The sequence below is a fragment of the Saccopteryx leptura genome, chromosome 3 (genome assembly GCF_036850995.1).
Source record: "Saccopteryx leptura isolate mSacLep1 chromosome 3, mSacLep1_pri_phased_curated, whole genome shotgun sequence".
Lineage (NCBI taxonomy): Eukaryota > Metazoa > Chordata > Mammalia > Chiroptera > Emballonuridae > Saccopteryx > Saccopteryx leptura.
Window position 1 is genome coordinate 40,713,702 of NC_089505.1, and position 18,777 is coordinate 40,732,478.

Sequence of the window (18,777 nt, forward strand, 5' to 3'; positions counted from 1 at the left end):
TATAAAATGTTTTCATTTATATAACTCAAGAAAAATAAAGTTGTTTGATAGATTTTATCTCATAGCTTCACTTCTCAAAATAAAAATAAAAAATTTCTGAAGTGTTCTTATTACCTACAGGGTATGGTCCAGATGCTTTCACCTTTCTTTCTCAAGTTTCTAGAATCTATCTCTAGAATCTGTCCTGAATTTTATTTCCAGTTTATTTGCCATATCTCCTACTACATCTCTGTGTACCTCAATGCCAACCACACCAGCCCATTTCTCTTTAAATACACCTGGGACATTTCTGCCTCCTCTCAGCCTTAGTCCCATCTGAAAAGCTCTCCCAATCTCACAAATTGTGTTGTCCATCACCTGACGCTGTGCCTGTACTCAGTGAGAAAGTCGATATTGTACAAGAACACCCAGAAAGGAGCTATGGGTGATCTCCCTTCCTGCCTTTTCTAACCATTGTTTCTAAAATACCTCAAATGTGGTAACTCCAGAGACACTAAGAATAAGGATATGATGAGATGAGGAGGAACAGAAAGATTATTTCGAGGGGTGAAAGTCTTAAGGGAGAGAAATGCTCTATGGTCACTGGCCACTGAGATGGAGTAGCTCCGTACCAAGTGTAACGCAGTGTCTCAGGACTTACGGACATGTATCAGCTGTGTCAGAGTGAAACCATTTCCACATCTTGAAGAAGCAATGAGGGGAGAATGCGGGCAGCTTTAGGAAAGCCCAGAATTGAATTAAGTTGAGTAAGTGAAAGTTTTATTTAGCATTTCTGTGATGCCTATTCTGATAATTTCTTTAATTGAACACTGAGATTTTGTGCTATCATTCATTCGTGAAGACTGTACACACAATGTCCAGTCTGCTTCTTTTCAGCTGGAAAACTGAAATAAGTGGCACAGAAAACAACTTTAAATCAAACAAAACAAAATAAAATGTAAATTATATATGCTATTATTGCCAATATTTTTATTGTCTCAGTTATTCTATCAAAATATCTCTTTAAATGAGTTCAAAAATCAGATACAATCAGAATTAGATAGAATTTAGTAATTCATTCTAGTAAGAAAACTGAAGTTCCAAGAAATTATATATATATAATATATATAAATATAATATATATGCTTTTATTTTTAAAACAACCTGTGAGTGGGTAAAGTAACCCATTTTCTTTGTCCTTCAGTGGAGCAACCTCCCTCCCACACTATGTCCTGATCAACCATCTAAACTCCCATTGTTGTCAGGAGGCAGGTTCTCAATGGAAGAGTGGATTTCACTTTGTTAATTACAGTAGAGGGAGACAAATATTTAGGGAGGAGTCCCAAGACCATGTTGCTGTGAGGGGAAGAGGAAGATACAGAGGAAGATGCATCCATGGAGGGCAGGGTGGTGCTGAGAAGCAGGTAGGTTCTGTGAAGTTGCTCCGGAACCTGTTGCTAAAGCAGCCCTATCTCAGGTTTAGCGCTCAATGCGGAGGACTTTAGTGTTTCTTATACTCCCTCTATATTTAGTGTCTTTCTTTTTTTTAATTTATTTTCATCTCAGCCTTGACAAGAAACACAAAAAGAAGAAACTCATCCCTGATTAGATCAAAGCCACCCACGGGAAGCAAGGAGGCTCTGGGGTACCCTGGAGGGGTGGCATCAATGGAAATAAAAGAACCTCAAGGAAAAGGAGAAAGTGAGGATGAAGTCAGAGCTGAATTCTGTCCCTGCTGTGCATCCTTTAAGGGACTTTATTTTAAAGTCTTATCTTTACACACACCCTCAGCTTCCATCACTATCTTAACCATTTAACTGACCTGTGCCTCAGTTTCCTCAGCTGTAAAATGAAGACAATATTACAGTATCACTATCTGGTATCTCATAATCACTATGGAAACTTTTGCTTTTTTTACAAAGATGATCTAGATTAGTGATTAAAAGCAGATTCTGGATTCGACCTGCTTTGCTTTAAAAGTTGGCTTTGCCATGTATTAGTGTGACCTTAGGCAAAGACTTCTCTGGGCCTGTTTTTCATGTGTAGGGCTACTGTGAGAACTAAATAAATAAAACACATAGTGCTAAGAACAGTCTTTAATGCATATTAAGTGTTATCTGTTAATGCATATAAGCATTATTCACTTCCCCTCCCTGCTCACCCACATTGGCCCATCACTGATACAGGCGGCACTGCAGACACTGTTCAGAGATATCGAAGAGCTGTGCTCAGGGTTTCTTGCCCCCAACAGGTACCTTGCCAAGAATACTTGGCCAGCATCCCTTTGGGCACTCAACTTCCCCACACAACAAACAGCAGGATTTGTGGGAAAAGGTTTTCCTGGTTCTCTTCTTGCCCTTGGAAGACCAGAAATAATCAGTTAGTTAACCCCCATTCTGTTTTCATGAGATCCATCTTTTTCCAAAGTGAAGGTGGAAACTTAAGAGATAGAAGATATTTTAAATTAAATCAACAATAAAGCCACATATTCACATGTCATTTACTTGGCTTTGAGGTTCAGAGGGCTTTTCAAAGTCTCAAAGACACAATTGAAAATAGAATATATAAATTAAAAACAATCAAAGGTCAATTTTAAATCTAAGATTGTAGAAAATTCAGAGCAATTTTTAACTTCATTTTAATGATTTGTGCATGACTATTCTAAATTTTAAAAGGGAGAGAGATCTAATTGTTCCTGCTATACAGAAAAAAGAACTCTTTGTCACATAGAAGTAAAATTTCTATTCTTTTTTTTTTTTTTTTTTAATTTATTTTTCTGAAGCTGGAAACGGGGAAAGACAGACAGACTCCCGCATGCGCCCGACTGGGATCCACCCCGCACACCCACCAGGGGGCGACGCTCTGCCCAACAGGGGGCGATGCTCTGCCCCTCCGGGGTGTCGCTCTGTTGCGACCAGAGCCACTCTAGTGTCTGGGGCAGAGGCCAAGAAGCCATCCCCAGCGCCCGGGCCATCTTTGCTCCAATGGAGCCTCGCTGTGGGAGGGGAAGAGAGAGACAGAGAGGAAGGAGAGGGGGAGGGTGGAGAAGCAGATGGGCGCTTCTCCTGTATGTCTTGGCCGGGAATCGAACCCGGGACTTCTACACGCCAGGCTGACGCTCTACCACTGAGCCAACCGATCAGGGCCAAAAATTCTATTCTTTATTTCCGTAAGAACTATATTTAAAAAATGCATTAACCTTGGCTGGGTAGCTCAGTTGGTTAGAGCATTGTCTTGATATTCCAAGATTGTGGGTTTGATCCCCAGTCAGGGCACATTAAAGAAACAACAAATAAATGCACAAATAAATATAACAAAAATTGATGTTTCTCTCTCTCTCTCTCTCTCTCTCTCTCTCTCTCTCTCTCCCCCCTCCCTCCTTCCTCTTAATCTCTCTAAGATCAATTAAAAAGGCATTAGTGCACTCTCTTGTTACCTAAGATTATAGGGTATCCTAAATAATCAATAGCAAAAAATCAGTACACTTTCTATTATAATTTCCTTTCCATACTACCTCTCAAAAAAATTATGTTTGAAACACTATAGTTTGTGTTTGTTTTCTTTTGTTTTTGCATTATCTTGGTCAACACCTAGCATAATTGCTAAAACAAAACAAATTGGAAACCTAATTATATTTGACTTTTGTGAAGTCAGGAAGTGAAATTCCAGCACCACCTAGTGTCAATTTTGAGTAAATCTTGTAAATGAAAACTGAAGAGGAAACAATTTACGTCAAGGCAAATAGTCAAGTGAGGTTAAATTTAGGTTAAAATCCTGAAACAAAATCTCTTACTGATTGAGAGCCCCGTGTTTTTTGTTTATTGTTATTCATAATATCAAATTCCTTCTACTATTAAAATTCAATTTAGGTGGAAATTTTATTATAAGTTAGGAATATTTCAATGACTAGTATGTCTAAAGCATTGTGAGAGGCTTCCAAGAGCCGCCAAGGTCAATTTCACAACCATAAGGTGGGGCGAGGCTTTTGTTCTAAGTTTTTGCTTTGAGAAGAAAAGACGATCCCCATCTAGTACTTGTGGTACTTCTCTGCTGATGAGTACTGCCAAACATTATTCAACCACTGAAATATGTCTACATGGAACAAAAGCTAGTATTCCATTTGCCTAGGTGGTCCTACTTTTAAGATATTTATAGTTATTTTATGCCAGATTCATTTTGTGTTTCCCACGGAAACACAATGATTTGTGCATGACTATTCTAAATTTTAAAAAGGAGAGAGATCTAATTGTTCCTGCTATACAGAAAAAAGAACTCTTTGTCACGTAGAAGTAAAAATTCTATTCTTTATTTCCATAAGAACTATATTTGTGCGCTTTTCACACTCAAGGCCAGACCCAGGACCAACGTGAAATGAGTCAAGCCTGAGTGTAGTGTCTCCCTTCCCTCCAGCTCAGCTTGGATCCCCTTTGCCTCACTCTGGACACTACCTCCTGCCCAGAGAGCCGCAGACTCCTCATCACTTTTTCATTCCTTCAGGGTCCCGCAAGTCAATGGTAAATTTTGCTCGCCATGGAAAATATTTTATGGAATAAGGTGAAAATATGAATGAATGAAGGAGTGAATAGATGAAAAAAAATACCAAATCAATAAAATTGCTATGCTAAGAGATCAATGCCTCGTGACGGCTTTGTGCTACCCCACGTATATGAACCTTTTCAATTTTCCTAGGAATCCTGAGTGGAATCCGGACAAATTTACTGACTGAAATAAGCCAGTCAGAGAAAGACCAGTACTATATGATTTCACTTATATTGGAATTTAAGGAACAAAATAAACAAAGTATTAGAAACAGACACACTGACAGCAGTCAGAGGGAAGGGGGGTTGGAGGGCTGGGTGAAAAAGGTGAAAGGATGAAGCAACATAAGAGACAAACTCATAGCACAGACAACAGTATGGTCATTACCAGAGGGAAGGGGGTGGTGGGAGAGGGTGAAGGGGGACAAAGGGTGATGGAAGGAGGCGTGACTTTGTGAGCTGAGCACACAATACCATATACAGACGATGTATTCTAGAACTGTCCACTCGAAACATATAATCTTATTAGCCAATGTCACCCCAATAAATTTTTAAAAATTAAAAAAGCAAATAAATAAGCCTCATGGATGTGACAGTTTTGAGGAAGGGGAACCTTTTGGTGCAAGAGAGGCAGCGCACGCCCTGGCGCGGAGGACCGCCTCTCAGACTGCTGCGCTTTCTGACTTGCGCGAATTCTCAAAGGCAAGCTCTAAACCCATTTTCTTCATCTGTAAAATGAGAAACATTAACAACTCTTTTGTATGATTATTATTTTGAAGGGAAATCTACTTTGGCACATAACAGAAAAAAAACAATTGATGTCACCTTAAAGTCACCACCACCCTTTATGCTCAGAAAATTAATAATAATAATAATAATAATAATAGCTTTTGCTATGTATCGGATACTTCCTTAGCAATTTATCAGTGTTCACAAATTTAATTTTCAGAATAATTGACCATTTTGCACATTGAAGAAGTTGAAGCACCGTGAGTAAAATAACCAATGTCATGTGAGCAAATGCTGTAATTTGAACGTGAAGGGTCAGTTTCCATAAATAAGGCATCAGGCTTGTGTGCTTTGGTAATTCTTCCTCTTGTTCTCTTTGTTTCTCCACCACCACCTGCCCAAGCTGCCCAGGCCTCCTGAGCTGGCAAAACTGAAGTGAACGCACCATTTCCTCTTGCTCCAACCCCTTCCCCTCTAGTCACTCACAGTCTAAGAGGTTCCAGACAGATCGCAAAAATATCTTTTGGCACCTGACAGAGTAATTTCTTTTTGATCTGCTTTCTCCTCCTTTGTACAGAATCAAGTTTCCAGATAACTGGTTTATCGTTCTCTTTTGTCTCAGTTTATCTCACAGTATTAAGACTTTACAAACACTCTCCCTCCCGGAAGCACTCTCATGCCGTTTTTTTTGTTTGTTTGTTTGTTTGTTTTGTTTTTTTTCTCTCAGGCCTGCATCTCCTAAACTCTAAGCGTCCCCCTAAGACTTGCAACCAGAGGAGCAACGGCCAGTCCCCTGATCCTGTCTCAAGGCCCCCTTTCTCTGAATTCCCAGTGAGCCAAAGCAACTCTGCCTTAGGGTCTCTCCAGTTTCTTCTATCCTAAGCCCTCCCTGGTTTCACTGTCCTCAGCTTTAATAAATGTACTCTCAAAATCACCTGCGCTTCCTGTTGTGACATCTTTCCAGCATGAAGTCAGGAACTCACACACTACCAGCAGGCCTGAGGCTGGGCAGGTCCGGCCTAGCCCCCTTTCCTGTAACATGAGTACTGTGGGCCAATTGGAACAGATGTAACATGCACATAATGAAAACAGCAGAAGAGTACGGAGTAGAGGAATATCTAAAAAAATAAAGGCTGAGAACTTTCAAAAAGTAATGACAGTACAAAACCAAAGATCTAGGAAGTTTTGAGAACACCCAGCATTTAAAAAAAAAAGAAAGAAAGAAAAGAAAGACTTTACAGCCACTAATTAAAGCAAGAGTTTGTAAAAAGAAAGTAGCAAAAATGGGCATTGGCATGGAGACTTTCTTCAATGAGCCTCTAACTGAGGAGCCACTGCGCCACCTCACCCGCAGGTGTTGTAAAGTACCAAAAGCTACAGAATCAATATTCATATTTTGGGAGGCTTGAAGAACATTTTATTAATTTGGGTTAAGGTGTGCAGAGAAATTGTGAGAATAGTCTCTGTACTGTGTGATTGGCATAACCAGGATGGCCCTTGGCATTGTATTGTAAATGCAAAGGGGAGGAAGACATGGATTCCCTGACATTCCACCACACCTGTGGGGAAAGGGGTGAATGGCTAGCCAGGTGCAGGGAGAGAAAAGCCAAAATAAACCTTTTCTTATGCAATGAGTTATTTGCTGGCATTTGTCCCCATGGAAACTACCTCTCCTATGTGAATGCATGTGGTTAATGTGTGTGACTCTGGAGAGATGGCGGATAAACATTAGAGAATATAGGAATGCCTTTTAATATGTAAAGAGACATCTTTCTACCATTGTGTTGGCTTGTAAATTTTGTTTTCTCCAAAATGATGTATGGCTTGCAAATTGAATATGGTCCTATCATGTTAAAGGACATATGACTATAACCAATAGTGGTAAAGGACACCTAATTACAATTTTTGCTTCTGTACTTCCCCCTTACAAAACTATAAAAACTAAGTAGAACAAAGGGCCGGCGCACTCTCCCTCAGAATTCTGTCAGAGTAGCTGCCGCTTGGTCAAGCTAGACAATAAAGCTTTGATGTGTAATCAACAGATTTTGTTCATGTCTTCAATGTCTCGAGTCCCTCCTGATTAGGCTTAACAGTAACTAGGTAGCTTTGTTGAAATATCTACTTGTTATAAGGTACTATACCATATGTTCCCCCAAATAGCTTACTTAAAAATAACTAGTAGGTGAATTCAACTTTGTCTTTAAACTATTAATCTCTTATTCTCCTTTGTCTGAGTTCCTTCTCAGAAAACAAAAATTTTTACCAGCAAATATTTAACTAGCTTGATACCTTGTGTATTACAAAATACTTATAAATACGTATATAATAGGACATTTACATGTACATTGTGATGATATAAGTTATTTAGTATATACAGCATTTGGAATATATGTCAGCATTAGCATAATGAGGAAGAACATGGCTTCATTTCTGTTCTTCTAAATGAGAGATAAGCACAAAATAATATTGTGACCTAAGAGATATGTTGCATTTTTTCTTCTACATTTTCATGGAACCAAGTTACTCACTTAGATAATGACACAAAATTCTGTTTTGTTGCAGTAACTGTCATAAAGCACTAGGGAATGACTTATTGTTAAATGGTAGTACTTATCAACTATCAAGAGCTTATTAGCATGATTGAATGGGCACTAATGTGGTAATTACCATGAACTGTCACTTTCCATCATAGTGTCTTCACCCAGCACCTAGAATTGGGGATGTTTGTGACATTACAGAGGAAGGCGGAAGATAGCCAAATGAACACATCCAGCTGCCCACCACAATGGCAAAAGCATCTGGAATGAAAATGGTGGTGATGATAGCTAATATTTATTCAATAATTTTTCTTTACCAGGAATTATTCAAGTGTTTTACATAAACAGTAAGTTCTCACTTAACTTTGTCAATAGGTTTTTGGAAAGAGCAACTTTGAGTGAAACTATGTGTAACACCACCACAATCCCTAGGCTAATTAATACAAATAAGAGTTAAGTTCTTATAATATATTTCCAATCACAGAAACATCACCAAATACCTAAATCAAGACCCAAAACACTTCTAATATTAAGTATTAAAATACGCTGGCTCGAGCAAGGGGTTACTCGGTCTGCTGAAGGCCCGCGGTCAAGGCACATATGAGAAAGCAATCAATGAACAACTAAGGTGTCTCAATGAAAAACTAATGATTGATGCTTCTCATCTCTCCATTCCTGTCTGTCTGTCCCTGTCTATCCCTCTCTCTGACTCTCTCTCTCTGTAAAAAATAAATAAATAAAAATTAAAAAAATTAAAATAAATGTGAGCTATACAGAAACTTAAAAAATATTAATAGAAAGAAGTAAAAATTATTTTTCAACTCACTTGTTCAAATTCAGGGTCACGGGTGGTTGGAGCCTATTCCGGCAGCTCAGGACACAGAATGGGAGCCAACCCTGGACAGGGTGCCTTTCCATTGCAGGACATACTCACCCACACGTTTACACTCACTCAGACTGGCACAGTTTAGACGCTCCGATGCACCCAACACGCACACGTAGGGGGTGTGGAAAGAAGTGGGAACACCCAGAGAAAACCCACACAGACATGGGGAGCATGTGCCAGTTCTGCACAGACAGTGGTCCTGAACAGGAATTGATTTTTTTTCTCATCAACATTGTAATGAAACACTGAACAAAACAAACCTTATTTGAGCACCTGCTGTAGTATCTCATTTACTCTTTCCACTAGCGCTATAAAGTTTGTGTTATTATTCATACCATTTCAAGAGAATAAAACTGAGACTTAGAGATGTCATGTAAATTGGCCAAGATTTCACAAGTAGTGAGTAGGCTAGAATTCAAACTGGGTCACCTGAATCCCAAATTGACATGTTTGATGGTTAAACTGTATTTTGTGGTTTCTCCACCTGAACACTCTGACATACGTGGGCAGATAATTCTTTGCCATGAGGGTCTGCCCTGCAGGCCTGCAAGGTGCTGAGCAGTGTAGCAGCATCCCTGGCCTCTGCCCACTAGATCCACTAGCACCTTCTCTCCCCAGAACCCTCCTGTAACTGTGGCAGCCAAAATTGTCTCCAGACATCGCAAAATGTCCTTTAGAAGGCACTCCCCCCCCAAGTCTGAAAACCAATGTTCTACTCTGACCCATCTTCATAATGATTACATAATATCATGTCATTACATAACTCATAAATATTATTTTAACGGCTAAAATATATCTTATTGAATACTACATTTTAATGTGACACCTAAAATAGTACCTTTGGTAATATTCTAAAGAAAAATTTATATTTGAGAACTTAAATCAGGTTTGGTGCAATCTACCCATTTGGTGTATTTTCATCCATAAAACAATAAGCAGGAGGTGTTTTATATTCCAAAGACTATTAACTTTCACCTCTAAAATGTGCTACATTTTTCACCTGGCATATTTTAGAAGATAAGAGTGAAGAGACTTGTGTCAATAACAGATTTAACAGTGAAAGAGTTTATTTGATTACTGTGTACAGACATGGCCTAAATTACAATCAAATCAAATAAAACTGCATGCATATATATCTGAAAATAAAAAATAAATTCATTAGTCAATTTTTTAAAAAACCTCAAATGTCTATTATTTTCCTAAAATGTCTAATAAATCAACATTTACTAAGGCTTTGGTTTTGGTTGTTTTCAAATATATACTTAAATGTATATTGAAAGCAAGCGTTTTGCTATTTTACCCTACATCATTCACCAAACGTTAAGTTCCTGCTTTTATGTTACTTACTTTAGGAAAGATATAAAAATTAAGGTCTGCCCTCCTGAGAAAATTATTTTAGAAACAAGTCATATATACACAAAAGCCCTAAGAATAAGACAGCATATAGCAACTAATAAGGTGTTTTGCATAATTCACATTAAAGGAAAACATACATGTACACACACCAATGTTATAAAAGATATTGAAATTCATTTAATAGGCATGTTACATATAAACATTTTGTCACAAATTTTGCATTTTAAGAGTCCACATGAAAATAACCATATGCATAGCCTAAACACAATGTATATCAGACAAAAACTTAGAGATGTTTAAGGTTGTCAAGCTTTTAGAATTTTTTCCCCCAATTATTTTAGGGTTTGGGACAAAAAAAATTTTGGTCAATAATAAACATTCTATCTTTATGGTTTTGATCTATTATTTCTTCCTACCAAAAAACAAATAAAAATAAAAACACCGTAATTTCTTACTAATTCCATAAAGTTTTAAATTAATATTTTTTGGTTTATAGTTACTGAGAAATGTTTTACCTGCTATCATAAAAATAGAATTAAAAACATATCTGGCTAAATAAATGCAAAAGAGAATAGATTTGTTGGGTTTATAGATAATGAAATGCATTTAAGTGACTATATATTCTTAACCTTTTCCTTGGGTGCAATTTGGAAGTAATCTGCCTTTTAATAACCTACATTGGTTATCATGGTTGCAATCCAAGTGAGGAGCGTAACAAGAGAATTATCTAATACACACACGTTGCTTAGGGCTGCAATGTTACCATGGTTACTACCAGATCAAACATCTCAGGAAAGCAGAGCCACTAAAGTCCTTCAACTTGCAGAGATTCAGAGCTTCTGATAGGTCATGAGTCTTCATTTTCCTTCATTTGGGGGCTTTTCCAATTGGTCTTCTGTTGTTTCTTCATCTTTCTTTTTTACATCTAAAAATAAAGAAATAAATTTAATTCATATGTTGAACATATCAAGATATATTTTGTATCACATTGGAATAAAACTTGGTTTTTCCTCTATGCACCCTAGTCATTTTCTACTTGATTAAGACATACTTTGCCATCTGTCCAGACATGGACACTACACAAAGAAAAGACCTCTGCTTTTTGTTTTTATTAGTAGTTGAAAAGTATTAATTTTTAAATCCTTAATAATATTTATACTTAGCTAACTAAAAAGAAAATAAGCATTATTTATAGCTCTATTAATAAAACATTTTCTATGCTATCTACCTCTGTAAATTAAATGGATTTCATTTTGTGTATTCTTCAACATGTGGTGTTACATATTGATTGTCTTTTTTGTACTTTAAGTTTGTTAGTTGATACCTTTGACTTTATTTCAAAATGACTTAAAGGAAAATATCAAAGTTGTAACAATATTCTTTCAGATAATGGTTTATTTAGTGACCAAAATAAAATGAAGACTACCAACTCTCCAGTATATTTATTCTCTTTTCCTTAACTAAGACATGTCAACACGTATTAAGGTTTTTTGTATGTGTGTTTACAAACTTTAATTAGACCTTTTATATTAACAAGTAATTTCCCTACCTCATTAGCTGGGATGTTCCTTCCACAGCTACATCATGTTCTGATAATCTTACAGCAGTTCCTCCTTATCGCTTTCTGAAGTTTAAGTTACCATGATCCAAAAATGTTAGTGGAATATTCCAGATATAAACATTCACAGGTTTTAAAATACACATTGTTCTGTCCTGGCTGGAGAACTCGGTTGGTTAGAGCATCATCTTGAAGCACAGAGGTTGTTGTTCTATCCCCAGTCAAGGTATCAATATATATAAGAACAGATTGATTTTCCTATCTATCTCTGTCTACCTCTCTCTTTTCCTCTCTCTCTAAAATCAATAAATAAATTTAAAAAAATTAAATGCACATTGTTCTCAGTAGCATAATGAAATCTCATGCCATTTTGTTCCATTCCACCCAGGTTGTGAATCATCCCTTTGCTCAGGGTCTCCAGGCTGTTAGACATGTGGTAGTTGTCTTGGTTATTAGATTGACTGTGGTAGTATTGCAGTCCTTGTGTTCAAATAATTTTTATTTTACTTAAAATGGCCCAAATCCATTCATATAATTTTTATTCTAGTATATTGTTGTAATTATTTTATTATTAGTCAATGTTGTTCATCTCTTACTATGTCTAATTTATAAAATAAACTTTGTCATAGGTATGTTTGTGTAAGAAAAAAACATAGATTGTATGTATAGGATTTGTAGCATCTGTGGTTTCAGGCATCTATTTGGAGTCTTGGAACATATTTCTATTATATGACATTTTCAAACTTAAAAACCAAAAACACCACATATATTTTATTTCTTTTCTTTTTAATTATTCCATCTTTTCTTTCATCTTATGTGTATACTTTGATACTTTTCCTTGTAGTGTTCTACATGAGAAATGCAATGAGCTTTAGAAAAAAGTGAGGTAACCATGGGACTCGAGGATCTGACCACAGTTCCCGGCCTAACAATGATATATTGATTTCATCGGAGTCAAACCAGGAGCATTTGTAACTTTACCAGGTAATAAATAACCTCCTGAAGCAAAGAACTAAGAGTCCTCCTGTGGGGGCCCCATAAGGAATAGATGTGCAGAGGCTTCTAGCTCTACCTTGTCTCATTGCCACCAGGAATAAACCTCTACACATACACGGAGTCCAGTTTGACATTTAAAATGGGATGACCCAGCCTGACCAGGCGGTGGCGCAGTGGATAGAGCGTCAGACTGGGATGCGGAACACCCAGGTTTGAGACCCCGAGGTTGCCAGCTTGAGCGTGGGCTCATCTAGTTTGAGCAAAAATTCACCACCTTGGACCCAAGGTTGCTGGCTCAAGCAAGGGGTTACTCAGTCTGCTGAAGGCCCATGGTCAAGGCACATATGAGAAAGCAATCAATGAACAACTAAGGTGTCGCAACAAAAAACTAATGATTGATGCTTCTCACCTCTCCATTCCTGTCTGTCTGTCCCTGTCTATCCCTCACTCTGACTCTCTCTCTGTCTCTGTAAAAACAAAACAAAACAAAACAAAACAAATGGGATTACCCAGCAATTCCACTCTGGGAATATATCTGAAGAAATCATAAACACTAATTCGAAAGAATGTGTGCACCCCTATGTCCATTGCATGTTATTTACAATAGCCAGTATCTGGAAGCAGCTCCAGTGTCCATCAGTAGGTGAGTGGATAAAAAAAAACTGTGGTATATTTACACAATGGAGTACTACTTAGCCATGAAAAAAGAAGGAAATCTTATCATTTGCAACAATATGGATAGACCTGGAGAATATTATGCTAAGTGAAATAAAACAGTCAAAGAAAAAGAAATACGGTATGATTTCACTTATATGTAGAATGTAATAAAAAATAAACTAACAAAAAATAGAATTAAAATCATTGATATGAAGAACAGACTGATAGCTATCAGAAGGGAAGGGGGTTGGGTAGCTGGGTGGGAAAGGAGAAAGGGATTAAGGAGAAAATAAATAAGATCACATAGACATAAACAACAGTATGGTGACAGCCAGAGAAAAAGGAATGGGGGGGATGGAAGAGGGCAAAGGAGGGACACACGAGGAGAGAAAGAGACTACTTTGCATGGCGAGTGTACGATGCAGTATGAAGATGATGTGTTATTGAGTTGCACACTTGAAACCTGTATGTTTTATTAACCAATGTCACCCAATAAGTTTAATAATAAAAGAGAAAAAGAAAAAGTAAGTAAAAAGATAAAATGGGTATTTTGGTAATGACTTGGAACTGAAATTATCTTTAACCTCTTTGAATGTTTTTAAATGAAAGGAACCTTTTAAACGTTTATTGAAATGATCATTGCATTTATTCTCAGCAAACTAAATTCTTCAAGCTATATGAGCTGTACGTAAGCCATGAGGAGAAAGACCCAAGATTTTCCTTCATTGGTTTGACAGCTCTCCTTTTTTCATAATTGAACTACTGATTGAAGAATAATCATCTTTTATACAAATACCTTTTCTTTTTTTCTTAAGTGAGAAGTAGGGAGGCAGAGAGACAGACTCCCTCATATGCCCTGACCAGGATCCACCTGGCAAGCCCCCGATGGGACAATGCTTTGCCCATCCAGGACCATTGCTCTGTTGCTTAGCAACTGAGCTATTATAGTGCCTGAGATAAGGCCATGAACCCATTCTCAGAGCCCAGGGCCAACTTGCTCCAACTGAGCCATGGCTGCAGGAGAGGAAGAGAGAGAAAGAGAGAGAGAGAGAGAGAGAGAAAGAAGGGGAGCTGGAGAAACAGATGTGTGCCCTAAATGGGAATCCAACCAGGGACATCCACAGGCCAGGCCAAGGCTCTACCACAGAGCCAATAGGCCAGGGCTACAAATAATTTAAAGATCTCATCTCTAGTTGGTAATAAACTTCTAAGAGAACTAACTAAGCTTATAGAATACTGCAGTGATGCAGAAAATTCCAAAGTGATTTGTCAATGGGTGGCAAAACAAAAAATATTTTATTTCTCAGTCCTTCTCAATAAAATTTTTAAGTTGAGGGAAAGTTCACCTTTTATTTCTAATTACCAACACTGTGCATGACAATTCACATCCAATAAATAAATAAATAAATATTCAGCTTCCACATATATACCAGGAGATAAGATGAAATTTTTCACTTTCAGAAAGCCTGAAAAATCTACTTAGCCTTAAACAAAAGACGAAAGGTTTTAGGAAACAGTAAGGGAGGTGGGGGAGCACTTTAAAGGGAGACTGTTCTGGAGGAAAGAATTGATTAAGAGAAGAGTGCTGCTGATTTTAAGAGGATTTTCCTGTTACCTTCCTTTATGGAGAGAGCCTCCAGCTCACGGGGCAGCTCTGAAGTCTCGCCTGCCACAGCTGCTCCCTGGATATCTGGGAGGGCATTCCGGCGGCCTGCTCTGGCTGACGACGCAAAATTGTTGACCACAGACTCCACATCAGTCATTTTTGATGAATCTGTCTTCATAGCAACATCTGCAAACAGAATGTGCACATGAAGAAGAGGATGAGCCTATTCTGAGGTCAATGTTCACAATGGGGGCTAAATGGCAGGGCTTGATCAAAAATGCAACAGCCTTGAGAATCTAATTATTGATCTTATCCTGCATCTATGTCTACTGTTCTGGTCCCAGAGTTTCCATTTGCACATTCGCTGAGTAGAGCAGGAAGTTCAGCGTGAGCCAGATTGCTATAAATAAGCCCCTGATCCAAAAGAACCACTTAGATGTTTTAAGGATCAGTAATCTCTTGTCTTTTGTTTTGCTTTTCTATAGAATCAGCTAAAGAGCACTGGAAGGAAGGAAATGAACACTGACTTGTTTGGCCACTCTTGTACAAACTCTGACTGCCAGGCTTTGCTTTGGGTACTTGTTCAGCCTGAAACCAAATCACTATAATTTGTGGGGAGCAAACAAAACACACGCTGTTCTTACTCTTTAGAAATAAGAAATCCAACTTTATCTCAAGGCTTTTTTTCCCCAGTGACAGCTGTGTACTTCTATCTGTTCTCTTCCCAGCCCTAATTTTCAATGCCACATAATCATGTTGGGGAGAGCAGGACCTGTTTTACCTTTTCTTGTCTTCAAGTGGACAAGGTAATTACCACTACTTTCCTAAGTAGCCTTTATCTTCCCAGCAATTATCTGTCTTTATGAAAAGATTTTTAAGAGATCATTCGGGAGACGACGTCAGAGTAATGGTGCAGTAGGAAGCGATACCGATAAATCTCCCCCAAAACTCAACAAGATCTTCAACTAGAAACAGAAAAACCTATCCTTGGAGCCTTCAGATGTTTCGCAATACACCTGAAGGTATAGTCGAGCTAAAAATTGGCTAAATAAATAATCAAACCCCAAAGGAAATAGGGAGTAAGAAATGTTCTGCCTTCCTCACTAACCTAAATAGGGCTGCTTTCACTGGGAACTGAGAGTATAGAAACTAAGGCAGGCAAAGGGGGTGAATAGATCCAGGCTGTGGCACAAACGGCCGAACCAGGCTGTGGCACGGAGATCCAAGCCGAGGAAAAACTGTTCCTGTGGAACGCAGGCTATACAAGCTAACACTCGCACCAAACCCAGACAAAGAAAGACAAGTGGGGTAGCCATTTTCCCCGATCTCCTGGTCAGCGTGCACAGATAGTGGGCAAGAGATTCCTTTGAAAGCCCCGGGAGTGGGTGCCCGTGTTATCCCACAGAGAGGCAGAGTCAGGGGCCTTTGTGTGGGCTGAAAGTGGAATCTCCGGGCCACCCCAGCACCCTGAAAAAGCTGCGCACAGGGAGGGAGCGAGAACTAATTCCAATGCTGGAACTTTTCCGTACGGGCGGGGGTTTCACTCTGAGTGTGAGGCGGCCGGCCTGATATCCTGGTCTGCGCGCACGGAGAGTGGGCAAGAGATTCCTCCGAGCACCTCAGCAGTGGGCACTCGTGTTATCCCACAGAGGGGCAGAGTCAGGGGCCTTTGTGTGGGCCAAAAGCAGAATCTCGGGCCGCCCCAGCTCCCAGAAAAAGCTGCGCACGGGGAGGGAGCGAGAGCCAATTCCAACGCTGGAACTTTTCCGTGCAGGCGGGAGTTTCACTCACAGTGTGAGACTTCCGGCCTGATATCCTGGTCTGTGCACAGATAGTGAGCGAGAGTTTCCTCCAAGCACCCCGGGAGTGGGTGCCCACCCGTGTTACCGGACAGAGTGGCAGAGCCAGAGGTCTTTGAGTGGGCGGAAAGCCCGCCTGATTATGCTAGCAGCTCTGATTGACTGAGCCTTACCCAGAGCCCTGTGCTGAGTGGGAATAGAGTGGTGAGTTGCCAGCTCTTTGAGTCTCTTACTATCCAGGCAGAGGCAGCAGCAACCCCATAGCTGGATTATCAGGCTACTAATTGAGGAAGGAAAGACTAGGAGAGAGGCTCCAGGAACACGAACTCTCTCACTGTTGGAGCCTATAAATGCTAATGAGCCTCGACTGCCAATGACACTGAAGCATAATACATGACATCGCCATAGAGACTTATCAACTGCAAACCTCTACTTGAGCGTGTCAAAGGGGCAGAACCCGGGGTACAGAGTCACCGACCAGGAAGAGGGAGAGAAAAGAAAAAGCAAGAAGATAACCTCTCAAAATCAAGAATAATCCACAGACTTTATAACCTATCCCATTTTATTATATTTGTTCATTTGTTTCTCATATCTTCATTCTTGATTTTTTTTTCCTCCTCCAATTTAGTCATTTAATTCTCTGCCGGTCTTACTCTCTCCTCTCCTTGAACTACACTACCCATAAGTGTTACATCTCCCATTATCTTTTCTTTCCTCTTCCTTTCTCTCTATGAGGGTTGCACTCCAAAACCCTTAACTCTCTCTCTCCTCTTTTTTCTTTTTTCTTCTTTTAGTGGTTCCCTCTCTTTTTCTCTCTCTCTCTTTCTTTTCTCCCTCTATATTAGTTTCTTCCTTTCTCCTTTACGTCTCCTCTCATTCAAACCTCAATAATGAACAAATTATCTTATCTGGGACTCAAACTTATGTTTGTGGCATTTTGGGGGGTTTTTACTTCATTTTTTTAACTCACTAGCAGTGCTCCCACCCTTGGCTCTCCATTTTATCTAGTTCTTGTTCCACTAAATACAATAGTAATCTTTTAATTTATCCCCCCATTTCCCTGTTTCCCTCTTATTCCTCTCATCATAACTCTTAGTCAACCAACACCTAAAAGCAAATCATTTTATTCTTGACCCAAATTTTTTCCTTATTTGCTTTTTGTGTGTCCATATCCCCCCCTTTTTTTTTGCCCCTTTATTACTTCTCCCCAAGTCAGGCCCTCTATTACAGGCATTGTTTGTTCTATTTAGTACAATATAATTCACAGTTTACCACAAGATTTTCTTAAGAAAGATGGGAGAGGAGAGGAGAGGGAAAAAAAAGGAGGGGGGGAATAATTTCCTTTTTTTAATTTTTATTTTATTTCATTTTTCTTTATTTCATTATTAATTTTTTTAAAAAACAACTCTTCGATTTTTTATTTTTTTAACTTTTCATTCTTTATTAAATCTCTTAAGTACTATCAATAAAACCACCCTTAGATGCCATTAAGGAAGAGAAAATCGAATATCATGGATACAAAAGAAAGAGAGGTAACACAGATAGATGAGGAAAAATCTATGGAGAAAAAATTTAATATATTAAAAACTTAGAGTTAAACAATGGTGAATTTAAAATAGAAATCCTAAAAATACTCCGAGATATACAAGAAAACACAGAAAGGCAATTTAGGGAGCTCAGAAAACGACTCAATGAACACAAAGAATATATTTCCAAGGAAATTGAAACTATAAAAGCAAATCAAACAGAGATGAAAAACTCAATTCACGAGCTGAAAAACGAGGTAACAAGCTTAGCTAATAGAACAGGCCACATAGAAGGTAGGATTAGTGAAATAGAAGACAAGCAACTTGAGGCACAACAGAGAGAAGAAGAAAGAGACTCAAAAATTTAAAAAAATGAGATAGCCCTACAGGAATTATCTGACTCCATCAAAAAGAATAACATAAGAATAATAGGTATATCAGAGGGAGAAGAGAGAGAAAATGGAATGGAGAACATACTCAAACAAATAATAGATGAGAACTTCCCAAGCCTGTGGAAAGAACTAAAGCATCAAATTCAAGAAGCAAACAGATCTCCGAGTTTTCTTAACCCCAACAAACCTACTCCAAGGCACATCATAATGAAATTGGC

At 38.6% G+C, this 18,777-nt stretch overlaps 1 protein-coding gene across 5 annotated transcripts in view; it reads right to left on the reverse strand.

Moving 5' to 3' along the window:
* Positions 1 to 10,179: 10,179 nt before the first annotated feature.
* Positions 10,180 to 18,777, reverse strand: part of PKIB (cAMP-dependent protein kinase inhibitor beta) — a 124,820-nt gene continuing 116,222 nt past the window's right edge. For all 5 annotated transcript variants that reach the window (XM_066373344.1, XM_066373347.1, XM_066373342.1 and 2 more), the window contains 2 exons: positions 14,852 to 15,028; positions 10,180 to 10,950 (listed from right to left, as the gene is read on the reverse strand). In XM_066373344.1, coding sequence (XP_066229441.1) covers positions 10,883 to 10,950; positions 14,852 to 15,028 — 245 coding nt within the window. In that variant the 3' untranslated portion in view covers positions 10,180 to 10,882. The remainder of the gene's footprint in view (positions 10,951 to 14,851; positions 15,029 to 18,777) is intronic.